General features: G+C 32.1%; 7 protein-coding genes across 7 annotated transcripts; 6 read left to right on the forward strand and 1 right to left on the reverse strand. All coding sequences in view use genetic code 12, as the record gives it.

Annotated features, from left to right (window-relative positions):
- Positions 1–2,359: 2,359 nt before the first annotated feature.
- Positions 2,360–4,186, forward strand: DFJ63DRAFT_290196 (uncharacterized protein; the record flags this gene model as incomplete). Its single annotated transcript, XM_064905290.1, has 1 exon — positions 2,360–4,186. The coding sequence occupies one exon, from the start codon at positions 2,360–2,362 to the stop codon at positions 4,184–4,186; it is 1,827 nt and encodes a 608-aa protein (XP_064760038.1).
- A 110-nt stretch (positions 4,187–4,296) lies between these two features.
- Positions 4,297–5,682, forward strand: GRP1 (Grp1p). The gene has a single exon (XM_064904284.1). It carries the CDS (start codon positions 4,621–4,623, stop codon positions 5,638–5,640), a length of 1,020 nt encoding a protein of 339 aa, XP_064760039.1. The 5' UTR covers positions 4,297–4,620; the 3' UTR covers positions 5,641–5,682.
- Positions 5,683–5,723: 41 nt separating this feature from the next.
- On the reverse strand, positions 5,724–7,472 carry DFJ63DRAFT_315328 (major facilitator superfamily domain-containing protein; the record flags this gene model as incomplete). Its single annotated transcript, XM_064906530.1, has 1 exon — positions 5,724–7,472. One exon carries the CDS (start codon positions 7,470–7,472, stop codon positions 5,724–5,726), a length of 1,749 nt encoding a protein of 582 aa, XP_064760040.1.
- Positions 7,473–7,792: 320 nt separating this feature from the next.
- Positions 7,793–9,666, forward strand: DFJ63DRAFT_237790 (uncharacterized protein). The gene has a single exon (XM_064904285.1). It carries the CDS (start codon positions 8,037–8,039, stop codon positions 9,234–9,236), a length of 1,200 nt encoding a protein of 399 aa, XP_064760041.1. The 5' UTR covers positions 7,793–8,036; the 3' UTR covers positions 9,237–9,666.
- On the forward strand, positions 9,666–11,952 carry DFJ63DRAFT_237872 (MDR family MFS transporter). The gene has a single exon (XM_064904293.1). It carries the CDS (start codon positions 10,096–10,098, stop codon positions 11,833–11,835), a length of 1,740 nt encoding a protein of 579 aa, XP_064760042.1. The 5' UTR covers positions 9,666–10,095; the 3' UTR covers positions 11,836–11,952.
- A 475-nt stretch (positions 11,953–12,427) lies between these two features.
- DFJ63DRAFT_315331 (MDR family MFS transporter) lies at positions 12,428–14,191 on the forward strand (the record flags this gene model as incomplete). The annotated part of the gene is made up of 1 exon (XM_064906531.1): positions 12,428–14,191. The coding sequence occupies one exon, from the start codon at positions 12,428–12,430 to the stop codon at positions 14,189–14,191; it is 1,764 nt and encodes a 587-aa protein (XP_064760043.1).
- Positions 14,192–14,568: 377 nt separating this feature from the next.
- On the forward strand, positions 14,569–16,356 carry DFJ63DRAFT_315332 (MDR family MFS transporter; the record flags this gene model as incomplete). Its single annotated transcript, XM_064906532.1, has 1 exon — positions 14,569–16,356. The coding sequence occupies one exon, from the start codon at positions 14,569–14,571 to the stop codon at positions 16,354–16,356; it is 1,788 nt and encodes a 595-aa protein (XP_064760044.1).
- Positions 16,357–16,360: the final 4 nt, after the last annotated feature.

Raw genomic sequence — 16,360 nt, forward strand, 5'->3', positions numbered from 1 at the left:
TCACTTGTTGTCTCACGACCTTTAATGGCGGGTAAGTCCCCCCGTACCCGAGGTATCATAAAATTGGATAAACTTGTTGCCCTCCTAAAAAATTAAGTTGAATTAGACTTGAAATAAGGTGATTTATAAAGTAACCTATAAGTGTAATAATAGTGATTGAAAATAATAATGTCAACTTTAATGAGAGTAGAGAGTACAAAAGAGAGTGGGAAAGTATCAGACAATTTTAAATTGGGAATAAACCGAAATTAAGGACATATTCCCCCTAACTATATAGGTTGAAAAAAACAAACAAATTAAGAGAAGACAGTATCACAATTACGTTGAAATTTTCTAATTGCAGAATTTTAAAAGCCTTGTTGAAAATTGGCTATCGTTTGTACTTACGAGTTTTGTTTTAGTGAGAAAAATAGAGAGGGAAACTAATTTTCGTGGGCAGTGCACGAAGAACCAAAGTTCTATTCCGACTCCGAAAATGGTCCATCAAATTACACATATTTACATATATCCTTCAACGAACTTGAAATTTGAAACTTTGATAAGGCTAAGCTGTGTTCATATGCAATGTAGCATTTCAAACATACCCCGTGTTTGTTAAAGAATATTAATGGGTATCTTGTTACTATTAAGTTGAATTGTGGAGAGTTAGAATTGAACATAACTGTTTTATCGATTCCTTTATTTTACGCCACTATTTGCGGGCTATGCTTTATTGATTATTGATACGATTTGATATATATTGATTGAACTGATAATGACTCTAGAACCACTGATCAAGACTATTATCAGACTAAGGAGTAAATGTGGAGTAAGACAAAAATTGTCCCGTAAGGATGGTTTAACATGTTGCATTTACTGATAATTTCTAAAGGGATAATTAAGGTATTGCTCAACCTTTTTTTTTCTCCTATAGGGGGAAAATGTCGTCACCTCCATCCAACTCCTCCTTTCTCCACCCCTCAAAAACTTTCATATCTCGCGAGGCTAAAGTATCGTCTCTCTCCTATTTTTAAGGTTTTTTTTTTGCTGTCGATGGTGATGGCGGATCTATGTCTGTTTTAAGAAATTAAATTAAATGTTTGCTGAACTAACTTGCGATTAAGTAATCGCATCTATAATTTTAAAATTAAAATCTTTTTTTAATGTCCAATTTAGAAAGTGTCGGCATCTTCAATATTACACTACCTTATCTTTCTTACTATAAGGCTTGGCTTGGCTTGTATAAAGTAACATGAACCTAAAACCTTGGGGGTCAAGGATTACATATGTGTAAGGAAATCAAAAGATACTTTCCATTATGTCAAAATGTTTTGACATAGATTAATAGTCATCTTCCTCCACTTAAACACGAATAAAAAAAGTTTTATGAATTTCTTTTTTTTAATTTATTTAATTTTCCTTTTTTTTTTTTTTTTTTAATGCTTAATTTCAGTCCATTTTTTAGTGGTAATAATTTCATTTTGGTTACAACTAGTGTGACCAAATCATTCCATAACAATCATAAAAAGAAATCAATAGGTTGTTGAATAATGTTGGCATTGTTGGAAAGCTTCTTATATCGCATAATAGCAAGGTATGTCAGACGATTGCTACAAGATAAATGATTATAAACGGAGAATTTCTTTACATAATTCTTAACCAAACGAAGCTTAGAAAGGGCTATAGCATATAAAAATGTCAAATAATAATCAAAAAAATGTCTGAAAAGATAAATGTTAAAAAAAAAAAAAAAAGAAAGAAAATAAATATTTTTTTTTTTTCTGCACGGCAAAAAATAATAAACACTTCAAATTTTCCTGCTTGATAAAAATTTCGAATCTCATATAAATATGGATATCGATTCCAATTATATATAGTTGTAGGGAATTGTCAATTTTGTAGATTTTATATTCATAGTTACTTATAACAAGTCCATTTCATTACTTACTTTCATTCTATTTTTCATTTCGCTTCTCATTTTCTCGAGTTAAAATCGTATCTAGTTACTTGCAATCAAGTTTTCGCAATAAGCTTTTAAGGTTTAACCTCGTAACTCGCCAACTTTCCCCCACTTCAAAGTTTGAGATTTACTATATTATATCGTTTTTGATAACAGTCTTGTTTCATCTTTATTCATATTAGTAATATAACACTTTCATTCGTTCCAATATCTTTCTAACGAAGTTAACGATTCATACCATTCTCTACTAAAGTTTCCTTATTATAATAATATATCGAACTTCACATTAAAGAATATCTCATATTAATAGTTAATACTTTCATTTCATTCAATCATTTAAAATATCTTATTTCATTTTCATTTTTGCATTAAAACATTTATAATACTCATATTCCCTTCTAGAAATACAGTTTAATCAATATGGTGCTACCGAAATTTTATAATAAAAGACTCAAGAATTTATTCATTGGTTTAATCCTTTTAACTACTTTATTCATTTCATTTAATTTCCAAATATTTGACTTTTCATTATCATTCCCGGTTAATACTAAAGCCATTCAAACTTTATTAGAAACTCAAGCTTTAAAACAACAACGTGATTCCGATTTCAATCCTCGTTCTCCTTTATTTGCATTATATTCTTATTTAAACAATCAGCCAAATCCTAAAAATATCGGTAATTCAGATGGGATTTTCTTTCATTGGGATGATTGGACTGATTTATCTCCAGGTAACAAAATCTTAAATCCTTATAGACATCAAGAACCAAGTGGTAAATGTGATTCAATCATTGAACAATTTGCTAGTGTTGATGGTTACTGGATTGAAAGTTATGATAAAAAAGTTTTAAGAAGTACCACTAATCTCTATTGTTTAAAAGAGATTCCTCAAAATATTTATCTTATGAATGACGATTCTATGACTACTATTCCAGTTATTGGAAAGAAAAGATTAGATTATACTATAATCGGAGGTGATCACGTTAATAATATTGATCTCTCCAAACAAAAGTTAATTTCAGAAATGATTAAATATGAAAAGCTTCCTGAAAAGAAATTTGAAATTACCCCATACAAAAAATCATTTGCTGATGAAATTGACATTGATGTCGAAGATTTCATATTCAATCCAGATTTAGAAATCTTCAAATTACAAAATAAATTAAATGATAAATCCATTAGTGAAAAAGAATTAAATTATTTACAATTTTTAAAATACTCCAATAATTATGCCGCTGATAATTCAGGTCGTTATTTCAAATATCCTTGGATCATAACTGATATTGTAACAGGTAGATCCCATCATTTAGCATACCCATTCTTTAAAAGATTCATTGGAGATAGAGAACGTCAAAGTATCGTCCACCATATTATTAGAGTTTGGTTTGAATTTGCCAAAACTAATGATTTTGTATCTTGGATTAATTACGGAAATTTATTAGGATGGGAATACAATGGTGTTAACATGCCTTGGGATACAGATGTTGATATTCAAATGCCTATTGTTCAATTAGATAGATTAGCCAGAGAATTCAATCAATCTTTAATCATTGAAAATCCAAGATACGGTAACGGAAAATATTTATTAGAAGTTAGTCCAACATATATTAAACAAGGTAATGGTAAAAATTTCATCGATGCAAGATTTATTGATATTAATAGTGGTATCTACATTGATCTTACTGCTTTAAGTCATTCAAACTTCAAACCTCCTAGTGATATCTATGATAAAATCGAAGGTTCAAGTGATTTAACCACTATGTTTGTTCACTGTAAAAATTGGAACTGGCATACCATTGATGAATTATTACCTTTACAACAATCATATTTCGAAGGCTCACCAGTTCTTATTCCTCATAACGTTACTCAAATTCTTTCCAGAAAATACGGTAAGGAATCAATCTCATCAAAATTACATTTCCAAAATCATAACTATCAAACTGATATTCAAATGTGGGTTCCTGATAGTATCTGTAAGAATGCTCCTTCTTTGGATCATCTGAGATTTGATAAATTCAACAACAGTTTAACCTTCGAAGGGGCTTGTAAGAGTGATATTTTACAAGATGAATATAATATCTTACTGGAATGTATCCATCGTGATCAACTTTTAAAGAGTAAGGAAGTTGAATTTGATGAATTAAAGGAATTACCATTGTTTAGAAAAGATCCATGGGACTATTTCAATGATATCAATAATAGATTAGTCGATAACGAAAGATGGTACGTAAATCAAGAAATTGTCTAACTATTCTTTAGAACAAAAACTCAACACGCTCAACATTCATTGCATTTATTTCTCATTTTGTATTTTTATATATATACGCATCTTTAGATAACCATAGAATAAATAATGAAAATATATGTTTAAAACTTTTTAACATCTGTAATCGATGCCTGAGTTGCAAAATCTCACCTCATTAGCGGTTATCTCAAACCTTTTTTGTATTGCTAGCCTTTTTTTTTACTTGTTTCTGGCGCTAAAATAATCGCATCTTAGATAAACCTAATTAGGCAATCGTTTGCGTTGATGAAAAATAATTGAATAATTTAAATTGAACTATATAATTACATGTAATTCATCACCAACATTTTGATCCACTTACATTTCAATTAAACAAATTGATCAACGTTATTAGCGGTTAAAGATTTCTCTGATCCATACAAATACTATCAAGAAGAATGGTAGATAAAGTATTCATTACTGGAGCTTCCGGGTTCATTGCTCAACACATTGTCAAGTTATTCATTTCTAATGGTTATTACGTTATTGGTACCGTTAGATCTGCTGATAAAGGAGAGAAATTGAAAGCAAACTTGAAATCAAATAACTTCAAGTATGAAATTGTTCCAGATATCACTGCCGAAGGTGCCTTCAATGAAGCCTTAAAATCAAATCCAAATATTAAATATCTTTTACATACTGCATCACCATTCACTTATGATACGACTGATCCTGAACATGATTTAATCATTCCAGCTATAAAAGGTACTGAAAACATTTTGAATTCAGTTTATGAGTTTCAACCAAGTATTGAAAAAGTTGTGATTACCTCCTCTGATGCTGCCATTTACTCTGCTGATGATGAACAAAATTCATCACTTTCATTCAATGAACAAAGTTGGAATGATATTAGTTACAGAGATTCATTGAAGAACGCAGTTTCAGCTTATTATGGTGCTAAATCATTTGCTGAAAAGTTAAGTTGGAAATTCTTGGAAGAAAAGAAACCAAATTTCAAATTAATCTCAGTTAATCCTGTTTATGTTTTCGGTCCACAAGCATTTTTAAATGAAGTTAAACCTACTTTAAATGTTTCAAATGAATTAATTCATAACTTGATCAAAATAGGTCCTAATGATTCATTTGATAATGATAAAGGTGGATTCATCGATGTTAGAGATGTCGCAAAGGCTCATTTATATGCTATTGAAAAAGAAGAATTGATTGGCAAACGTGTATTCATGACTAATGGCCATTTCAGTGTTCAAATGATGTTAGATATCATTAATGAAAAGTTCCCTCAATTAAAATCAAAAATCCCTACTGGTACTCCAGGTTCAGGTCCAACTGATATAAAGACCTTGGCAACAGTTGATAATACTCAAACTAGAAATTTATTAAAATTTGAATTTATCTCTTTAGATAAGATTGTCACTGATACAATTCAACAAGTATACGATGCCAAGGCAAAACTTTAAGTTCATTTCTTTACATAAACTTTGATAGAATTATAATATACTTTTACTAAATAAAAACTATATCTTTATAAAATCTGTGCTATTCAATGAGAATGTTGATCGTCCAGCTCCACAGCCACAATATAATTTTGTTTAGCAATAGATGGAGAAGGCGATGAATCATTCAATTTTATTTGTTCTGGAATGTATCCTGTCTTAGAATTATATAAAAATATTCCACTTTTGATAGCATTCCTTCTTTCGTCTCGCTTATAATAATAATAAGCCACTGTTAATAATAAATTAAAACCAACAGATAAGGCAGCACAAGTTGAAAATCCGGCTGTGAATTGAGGAGCAGCTGTAGTTTCAAACATTAACTTTGAAGCCCAAGCACTTGATTGAAGTCCTAATATGTAAATAACCATCCATTTGATGGCACGTTGATTATTGTCATGTCTCAAAATATCACTGATTAGAGGATTAAACACACTACTCTGACTCCATGACCAATAACTTAAATAGAATCCAGCCCATTTAACTCTTTCTGGTACATGCCAAATTGCTAATATGATATTAGCTATAAAATTCATTATGAAACTAAAGAATATCATTCCGAATCTTTTCTTAGTTACATCAGCTCCAACACAAACTATCATAATCCAAATCACTCCTAATGCAGGTGGAATAGCAGTTAGATAGTTTAATTCCTTGGTGGAGTATCTATTTAAACTCTTTAACCACAATGCAAATGAACCACTTGAGGTATTATTAGTATTGAATCCCATCATTTGTAAGAATCCTAAAACCCAAACATGCCATGATGTAATAATACTCTTCCAAGTATCCTTATCAAAAAAGGATTTGACATCGTGAGAAGTATCAGTTCCATTTGCTTTCATTCTTCTTCTAGCGAGCTTGATTTCATCATCTGTGAACCAAATAGAATAACACCGCTGAGGTGTACCGGGTTGTAAAAAGAATGAAAGTAATGCCACAAAGAATGAGATTGATCCATCAATAATAAACATATATTGCCAACCTTTCAATGATCCTTTAATAGTTGATGCAGCTCCTTGTAATAATCCACTAGTTAATACCCCTATAAATTGACCACAGTAGAATATAGCTCCAATAGTTCCTATTTCAGTAGGCTTATACCAAGATGCAGCCGAATAATGGAAAATAACAAAGAAAGGACTCTCGGCAGCACCAACTATAAATCTGAAAGCTTGCAATTCACCAGTATTACGAACTCTATAAGTAAGTAACGTAAATAATGACCATATAATTTCAGCAGCAAATAAGAAATATGGTAATGAAACTCTAGGCAATAAAAACATCCAAGGTAATTCAAATATAATATTACCAATAAGGAATATAACTTGAGTATTAATCAAATCATTTCCTTTCATACCAATATCTTCTTTCAATCCACTAACATAAGCATTGTTTAAATTAGCTGAATCAAGATATTTAACCCAATAACCCAATAAGGCATACACACCAACAGTTAAATCCAATTTAATTAACAATTTTCTTTCTTCTGGAGTTAATGATTTATTGAACCATCTGAATCTCCACCAGTCTTCTTTTTGAAAGTGTTCTTTATTCTGTTGTTCCAGAGTTAAACGATATTCGAATTCATCAAAGAATTTCCACCATGGTCTATTAGCTTCATCCCTATACTCTTTAATTACTACTTTGTTAGTATCTCCCTTTCCATCAAATTCATCCAATTGAATTGAACTATCATCATTGCTTGTTTTTAACAACCCATCTCTTTCACTGATTGATTCAACGTCGTCTTCTACTTCACGATATTGCGGTATGAACCAAGGTAAGCATACCATTCTAGAGTGCGATCTGTTATTATCACTATCAAGTAATACATATTTCCCTAGATTCATTCTTACGAGAATTACCATTCCTTTTATACCTAACCGAAGAATTTAGAATTTGTTATATTCTTCCGGTAACTCAAAGATGCAACAATACGGTCAATTATAAGTGGCTAGTACTTACCATCCATGTGATCTGATAAGGAGAGATTTTGAAAATTGCGAAAAGTGACACAAACAAAAATTGAATCCACAGTTTTTTTTTCTCAATTACAATTACTCATTAACTAACCCTTACATACCACTCTGGTCTGGTATGTATAACAGCTAATACGTATATGTAAGGCTTGAGCATCCCCTCTTTGTTATCTTCTCCCAATTGTGTTAAATTAAAGAGATATATTTAAGCAATCCGATTAGTGGCTCGGATAACTATTTTGATTACAAATTTCCACATTCAATTAGTCATTATATAGGTTTACAAAATTGTGCCCAAATATAAATATTAATTTCAATTATAGTTGATCTTTCCCAGGTGTGATTAGTAAACACTTAATTTGGACTAATTAAAGAAAAATGACTCTCAGTGTTGAAGAAATTGATAAGAAGTACAACGTTAGACCATTTGTTGATCCACAACCAACATCAATTGATGTCAATCCTTTAACTTTGACTGCAATTGATTTATCTCTTTTTAGAGAAGGTGAAGATGGCTTAGAAAGTAGACAGAAGTTAGCTTCCATTTTAGAAAGTTCAGTGACAACATATGGGTTTTTCAATATCATTAATTTTGGTATCGATAATGATCATATTGAACATTTAAGAGCGGTTAGTCAAAGTGTTTTGACTATTCCTCATGAAGAGAAATTGAAGTATTTAGCTAGTGCAGCAAGAAAAGAGGACGAAAAACCTGGTAACATTGGTGGTGAAAGAGGTCAAGGATTCAAACCAAAGGGATACTGGGCTATCAAGAATGGAGTTAGAGACTCAATTGATTTTTATAATGTTAGAGATACTTATCATGATGACTTTTTAAATCATCCTGAAAGACATCCTGAATTACTTCAAGCCCATTTGAAAGAAATTGCTGATTATTATAATTATTTACATCGCGTTATCTTACCACAAATTTTAAGATTATGTGATTTAATCCTTAAAATTCCAGAAGGTAGTTTATTAAACCATTATTTTAAGAATTCAGGTACTAATCAAGATACTTCAGGTAGTCATGGTAGATTAATGCTTTATCAACCATATGATGAAGAAACCAGTTTAAAAGAAACTGAAAATATGTACTTAAGAGGACATCTGGATATCAGTGCTTTAACATTTATAACTTCACAACCAATTTTAAGTTTACAAATTAAAGATGTTTACAGTGGTAATTGGAGGTATGTTAATCATAGACCAAATTCATTGATTGTTAATATTGGTGATGCACTTGAATTTATTTCTGGTGGACATTTCAAAGCTTGTTTACATAGAGTTGTTCAACCTCCTAGAGATCAAGTTGGTTTTAATAGATTAATCATAATCTATTTTTGTAATCCAAGTAATGAAAGTGAATTAGATCCTGAAGTGTTGAATTCTCCTACCTTGGCTCGTTTAGGCTTAACTAAAGAAGATAAGTTAAAAGAGTGGCAAAAGATTCAGTTCCATGATTGGAATGATACTAAAGGTCAATTATTGGGGAGATCCGAAGCGGGAGAGAGGAATTTATTAAAGTTCTATGGAAGATTCATTGAGAGATGGCATCATTTCCCTTTAGAAACATAATTAAATCTATAATTACGTTAAATCCATTTATGATTAATAATACATCGTAAATTTTGCAGTGCAATACCAAAGGTACGTAACGATAAACTAATAATGAAATACGGTCCTCTATTCTCCTCTGGTAGATATAATCTTTGCATGTCTTCGCTATAGATTTTAATTTCAAAAATTAATAATTATCACCGCCTTTTTTTGCGCTTCTGAGAAAGAAAATGTTTAATTTCCGTCCAACCGGCGAAGATTTCCCAATGGGGAACTTAAACGAACATCTTAATTCCTCCTGAGCGGCGTACAGCCGTAAAGCCCTTCATTGTTGTTTTGAGTTTGGTTGCAACTTTATTCCAACATCTTGCAATTAGTAATAGATTTAGTAATTGTAGAAAGCTTCTGAATATGGACTTAGATCCGTCTGCAAAGGCGGTTCTTAGTTAGATACTCAGAGTTGGTAAAAAATTAACTTGCAAAGGAAACCATTGCAAAAATATACATTCGAGTCACTAATTTCAACGCGTTATTGATTACCTCAATCTATCTATCGATGGCAAATCTGCTTAGATGTTTCAAATAATAATATAAATAATTCGTTACCGTGTACGGAATCAAGAATAATAAAGATAAAAAATAAAACGACCGAAATAGTTACATAATTGCAGTTGCCTTTCTTTTTATGATGCGGTGTTTAAACGGAAATAAAAATATGTATTAGCCTCGCATCATATTTTTAGCAAGCTATTTTTATCACATATTGCAGACTATATATATCGACTCAAATCATGTTTGATTTAAACAATTCCTATAAGATGTAATATAAAATAATCAAATCAAATCAATAGATCAATCAAGTCAAATATAATATAATATGTCTGAACAACCAGATCATGAAAATCAAAAATCATCGAAGCAATTCATTGAAAGTGATGCCGGTGATGGTACTAAAAGAGAAGATCAATATTTACATGGTAGTCGTTTAGCTGCTTGTTTTGTTGCTATCTTCCTTTGTATGTTCCTTGCTGCTTTAGATCAAACCATTGTTACCACTATTCTTACTACTGTCGGTGATAAATTCAATTCATTTGACCAAGTTGGTTGGTTAGCTTCTGGTTTCCTTATGACCATGGCTATTTTTATTCAACCATTTGGAAAATTATCAATTATTTTCGGTAGAAAATATACCATGATGGTTGCCATTGTTATTTTTGAAGCTGGTTCATTAATGTGTGCTCTTTCTCCAAATATGAATGTATTAATTGGTGGTAGAGTTTTAGGTGGTATTGGTGCTGCTGGTATTCAAGGTTTAACTTTTGTTATCATTAGTGAAGTTGTTCCAATTGAAAAACGTCCTATTGGTATGGCTGTTATGAGTTGTGTGTTTGCTCTTGCTAGTGTCCTTGGTCCATTAATCGGTGGTGCTTTTACTACTCACGTCAGTTGGAGATGGTGTTTCTATATCAACTTACCAATTGGTGGTATTGCCATGACTTTCTTTATTTGGGCTTTTAATCCTCCAAGACCAAAAGTTGATATGTGGGAAGAAGTTAAGAAATTTGACTACTTTGGTACCTTTTTATTAATTGCTGGTTTTGTTGTCTTCTTATTAGCTTTAACTTTTGGTGGTAATGCTTATTCATGGCATTCAGCTCCAGTTATTTTATGTTTTGTTTTAGGTGGTTTAACCTTAGTTGCATTTACTATTTGGAATGTTTACTTTTCAAAGAATCAAATCTTTCCAAATGAAATTACCAGAGTTCCTCAAATCATTGCATCTGTTCTTACCATCAGTGGTAGTTTTGCTTTTTTCATCACTTCAATTGTTTATCTTTCAATTTATTTCCAAGTCATTCATGAAGCAACTGCTATGGCTTCTGGTTTACATACTTTACCACTTGTTATATCAGTCGTTGTTAGTGCTATGGTTTCTGGTATTCTTATTCAAAAGTTCAAATATGTTAAACCATGGGGTGTTGCTGCTGGTATTATTGGTCCAATTGGTTGTGGTCTTCTTTGTTTATTAGAAGTTGATTCTTCATTTTCCGCTCAAGTTGGTTTATTAATTCTTGCTGGTGTTTCTGCTGGTATGCAAATGCAACCAAGTATCCTTTCTGGTCAAATCAGTGCGCCTAAAACCGCTGGAAGTCTTATTATGGTTACCTCTTTCATTAACTTTGCAAGATCAATGGCTGCTGCTATTGGATGTGATTTAGGTGATGCTGTTTATACATCTTCATTAAAATCACTTTTCAAAAAAGCCATTGAACATGAAACTAATCCTCAAATTTTAAGTGATTTACAAGGGGTTGATGTACAAAGATTAGTATCCAATAATGCATTTGTTAAAGAATTAAGTCCAGCAACTCAGTATTTTATTAAATCTCAAAGTATGGGAGCCATCAGAAATGTCTTCTATATGTGTATTGGGTTCGCAGCAATTTCAACCATTGCTTCATTATTCATAACAAACAAGAGGTTACCTGATGCTCCATCTGGTGCTCCAAAGCCTGCCGACAAAGAAAAGGAAGAAGAAGAAGAAGTTGTGGAAAAGAGTGAAGATAATAAGGAGCCTAGTGATAAGGAAGAAGAAGAAGAAGAAGAATTAGAGTAAATTTAGATAAATATCAAATATAATTTAGAAGAAATGGGGTTTTTTGTATATAGAGACGGTCTCACTAATAAAATTAATACATAATTAATAAATAATTTAATACGTAATAATAATAATAGAAATGAAAGTTACTTCCAATTTGTAGATTATTAGAAACTCACTATATGCATCAGAAAATTACGTCTCTCGTTAAAATGCCAGCCTTTCCCAATTAGGCGTTTTGTCTTTGTGTAATAATTCTTACCACATAACTTATACAGACGACTATGAGAGTTTTCAATCTAACTTATAATAATACCCATATGCCTTTCTATACAATGGATTCACTCTCGTAGGAGGCAATATGTAGTAATCTAACTATAATAATCAAAGTTAGTTCAATTGTTTGTTAGGATTTAGGAAGGTCTTACGAATTACGGAATTAAAACGGAGAGAAAAATAGTGTCATGTATAGAGTCACTTTATATTTAAGATGATTGATTCCACCCATGATTTATAAAACCTCATTTTTAATTTTGTATTCATCATAGATATCTTTATAAATTGATATTAAACTGATATTCAATATTTATGGAAGATCAAATTAATCATAATGTCAGATCCTCAACCTGATAAAGAAAATCAAGTCCATCCAAAACGATTTATAGAAAGTGACGCGGGGGATGGAACATTAAGAGAAGATCAATATCTTCATGGATTTCATTTGTTCGCTTGTTTCGCTGGTGTGTTTCTTTGTATGTTCTTAGCAGCATTAGATCAAACCATCGTAGCAACTGTCTTAACTACCGTTGGAAACAAATTCAATGCTTTCGATAAAGTGGGGTGGTTATCCACTGGTTTCCTTTTGTCGTCAGCCGTGCTTATTCAACCTTTTGGTAAATTATCAATTATATTTGGACGTAAATATACCATGTTAGTGGCAATTGTCATATTTGAAGCGGGATCTTTAATGTGTGCTCTTTCTAATAATATGGATGTATTAATCGGTGGAAGAGTTCTAGCTGGTGTAGGTGCTGCAGGTATACAAAGTCTTACCTTTGTAATTATTAGTGAGGTGGTACCAATTGAAAAGAGGCCAATGGGAATGGCCCTTATTAGTTGTGTATTTGCTGTTGCATCTGTTTTGGGTCCCTTAATTGGTGGTGCGTTCACTACACATGTAACTTGGAGATGGGCATTCTATATCAATTTACCAGTTGGTGCAGTTGCTCTTTTATTCTTCACTTGGGCATTCAATCCACCACGTCCAACTATTAAAATCATGGAAGAATTAAAAAGATTTGATTATGTTGGGAACTTTCTTTTAATAGCTGGGTGTGTCATCTTTCTTTTAGCTTTGGCCTTTGGTGGTAGTAATTATGGATGGGATTCAGCTGCTGTTATTCTGTGTTTTGTCCTTGGTGGGGTTATATTGGTCATATTTTCATTTTGGAATATATATTTTTCAAAAGATCAAATATTTGGAACTGAAATTATAACCAATAGTTATATTCTCGCTTCAGCTACCGTTATTTCCAGTACTTTTGGATTCTTCATTACTAATATATTATTCGTAGCTATTTATTTTCAAGTTATTAAGGATGTTAGTGCTATGGCTTCAGGTTTGCACATATTACCTATTATTATTCCAGTTGTTATATCAAGTATTTTTTCGGCAGTTACCATTCAAAAGTCTCATTATGTGAAGCCATTTAGTGTGATTGCTGGAATTTTAGCACCAATTGGTACTGGACTTTTGACTTTACTCCAAGTCGATTCTCCATTTTCAAAACAAGTTGGATTATTAATTATAACTGGAATATCAGTTGGACTTCAAATGCAACCTTGTGTTATATCAGCTCAAATAAGTGCACCAAAAACACCTGGTAGCACCATTATGGTTACTACTATGATTAATTTTGCCAGATGTATAGGAGCAGCACTAGGAACTGATTTAGCTGATGCAGTATATACTGCATCTTTGAAGAATATTATGAGAAAGGCAATTGCAAATGAAACTAATCAAACTATATTGCAACAATTAGAAGGTATAGATCTTAGTCTGTTAATGTCAAACAATGCCTTTGTTCAAAAGTTATCACCAGATGCTCAATTTTTTGTCAAAACACAAATCATGAAAGCTCTTCGTAATGTATTTTATACTAGTGTTGGGTTCTCCTGTATTACTACTGTTGCATGCTTGTTTATAACGAACAAGAAATTACCAAAGATAAGTGGCCGTTTGCCTCCGACTGAAAATGAACATGCAGAGGAACAAATCGAAGAGACTGAGAACAATCATTCAGGTTCAGCGGAAATAAAGAGAGAAGAAAATAGTTCGGAACCTGGAACCGATTCGCAATCTACTAGTGACTAAGCAGTTGCATTGTTGCGTATGGTTTTAGGAAATACTTCTGTAAATAGTAATAAAGGTTACAATCTAAACCCTAAATACAAAAACGCCGAAGATTACTAATACCCATCGTAAGTAGCCTTTCAACTATAGTACGTAATAGTTTCAAATCAAACATTTGATTGTAATTGAATCCGTATTCGCGATCCGTATCGATGAAATCATTATACTTGCGTCCCAAATAGGAAAGTTTTATGCACTTCGGTTTTTAAGCGGAGCACAATGTTTAGATTGTAGCTTCCGCAGTTACTATCAAAATCTACATAAATAGCACTAAATGTCCTTCTTAATTCTTGAAGATCGTTGCCTGATCTGTCTATATAGAACTCAAGGAATTCAATATGTCTGATAGTGATAAGATTGAACCTGAAAAATTACAAGATCTTGAAACCCAAGCGGGAAAGAAGAGATTCATAGAGAGTGATGCTGGAGATGGTACCAAGAGAGAAGAACAATACTTACATGGTGCTCATTTAATAGGTTGTTTCATTGCTATTTTCTTATGTATGTTCCTTACTGCATTAGATCAAACTATTGTCGCTACTATTTTGACAACAGTTGGTGATAAATTCCATGCCTTTGGTCAAATTAGTTGGTTAATTTCTGGATTCTTATTGACTATGGGTGCGTTTATTCAAATGTTTGGAAAACTATCAATTATTTTCGGAAGAAAGTATACTATGTTAGTAGCTATTGTTATATTTGAATTAGGTTCATTAATTTGTGCTGTGGCTCCAAACATGAATGTATTGATTGGAGGTAGAGTAGTGGCAGGAATGGGAGCGTCTGGTATACAAGGGTTATCTTTTGTTATTGTGAGTGAAGTGGTTCCCATTGAAAAGAGACCGATCGGAATGGCCATTATGAGTTGTGTGTTTGCATTTGCTAGTGTGCTTGGTCCTTTGGTGGGAGGTGCATTCACTACTCATGTCAGTTGGAGATGGTGCTTCTATGTTAACTTACCTATTGGAGCTGTTGCATTTGCATTTTTATCTTGGGCCTTCAATCCTCCAAGACCAAAAATAAACTTTATAGAAGAATTAAAGAAATTCGATTATTTTGGTGCATTTTTATTAGTGTCAGGATGGATTTTATTATTAATAGCATTAACTTTTGGTGCTAATGAATATGCTTGGGATTCTCCAGCAGTTATAGCTACATTTATTATTGCAGGTTCTATAATGATTGGATTTGTGGTTTGGAATTTATTCTTCTCCAAGAATCAATTATTTGCCACGGAGATTATTGTAGTTCCTCAAATTATGGCTTCGGTATTAGCTATTACAGGAATTTTTGCCTTTTCGATGACATCTTTGTCTTACATTTCAATTTATTTCCAAGTTGTACTTGGTTACAGTGCTTTAGGGTGTGGTATTCATTTATTACCGCTTACTTTGTCAGTTGTGGTGTCATCTCTTGTTGCTGGTTTTACAATTCAAAAGTTCAGATATATTAAACCATTTTGCCTTGCGTCTGCTATATTAGCCCCCATTTCAGGGGGTTTAATAATGCTATTTGGATTAGAACGTGATAATGGTAAACAAGTTGGTTTCTTAATTATTGCTGGTGTTTCTGTTGGTTTACTAATTCAACCATCACTTATAAGCCTGCAAATTAAAGCTCCTAAGACCCCAGGTAGTACGATTATGGTGACTACATTTTATAGTTTTTCTAGAGCTATTGGATCAGCATTAGGTACAGCTTTGGGTAATGTCATTTATTCGGTATCGTTAAGAAACTTATTTAAATCTAAATTGGCTACTGAGACAAATCCACAAATATTAGAAGCTTTACAAGGTCAGAATATTAATCAACTTGTATCTGACAACACGTTCATTGCTGAATTGAATCCAGTAGCACAAATATTTGTCAAGACTCAAATCTTACATGCTATTAGAAAGGTTTATTGGTTGGCTCTTGCTTTTGCATTTGTTGGTAGTATTTCCACTTTATTTATAACTAACAAGAGATTACCTCAAGTTAGTGGTCGTTCAGATACTGAGAAAGAAGAAAAAGAAGAAGAACGAACCGAAGAACCGGAAAATGGACCATCAGGGGAAGAGATAGAAGAGAAACAACAAGAGACTAAAGCTCAGGCTGTAGAAATGACAGAACTGACTTCAAGTTAGATCC

Source organism: Scheffersomyces coipomensis, assembly GCF_036884675.1.
Source record: "Scheffersomyces coipomensis strain NRRL Y-17651 chromosome Unknown DFJ63scaffold_7, whole genome shotgun sequence".
Lineage (NCBI taxonomy): Eukaryota > Fungi > Ascomycota > Pichiomycetes > Serinales > Debaryomycetaceae > Scheffersomyces > Scheffersomyces coipomensis.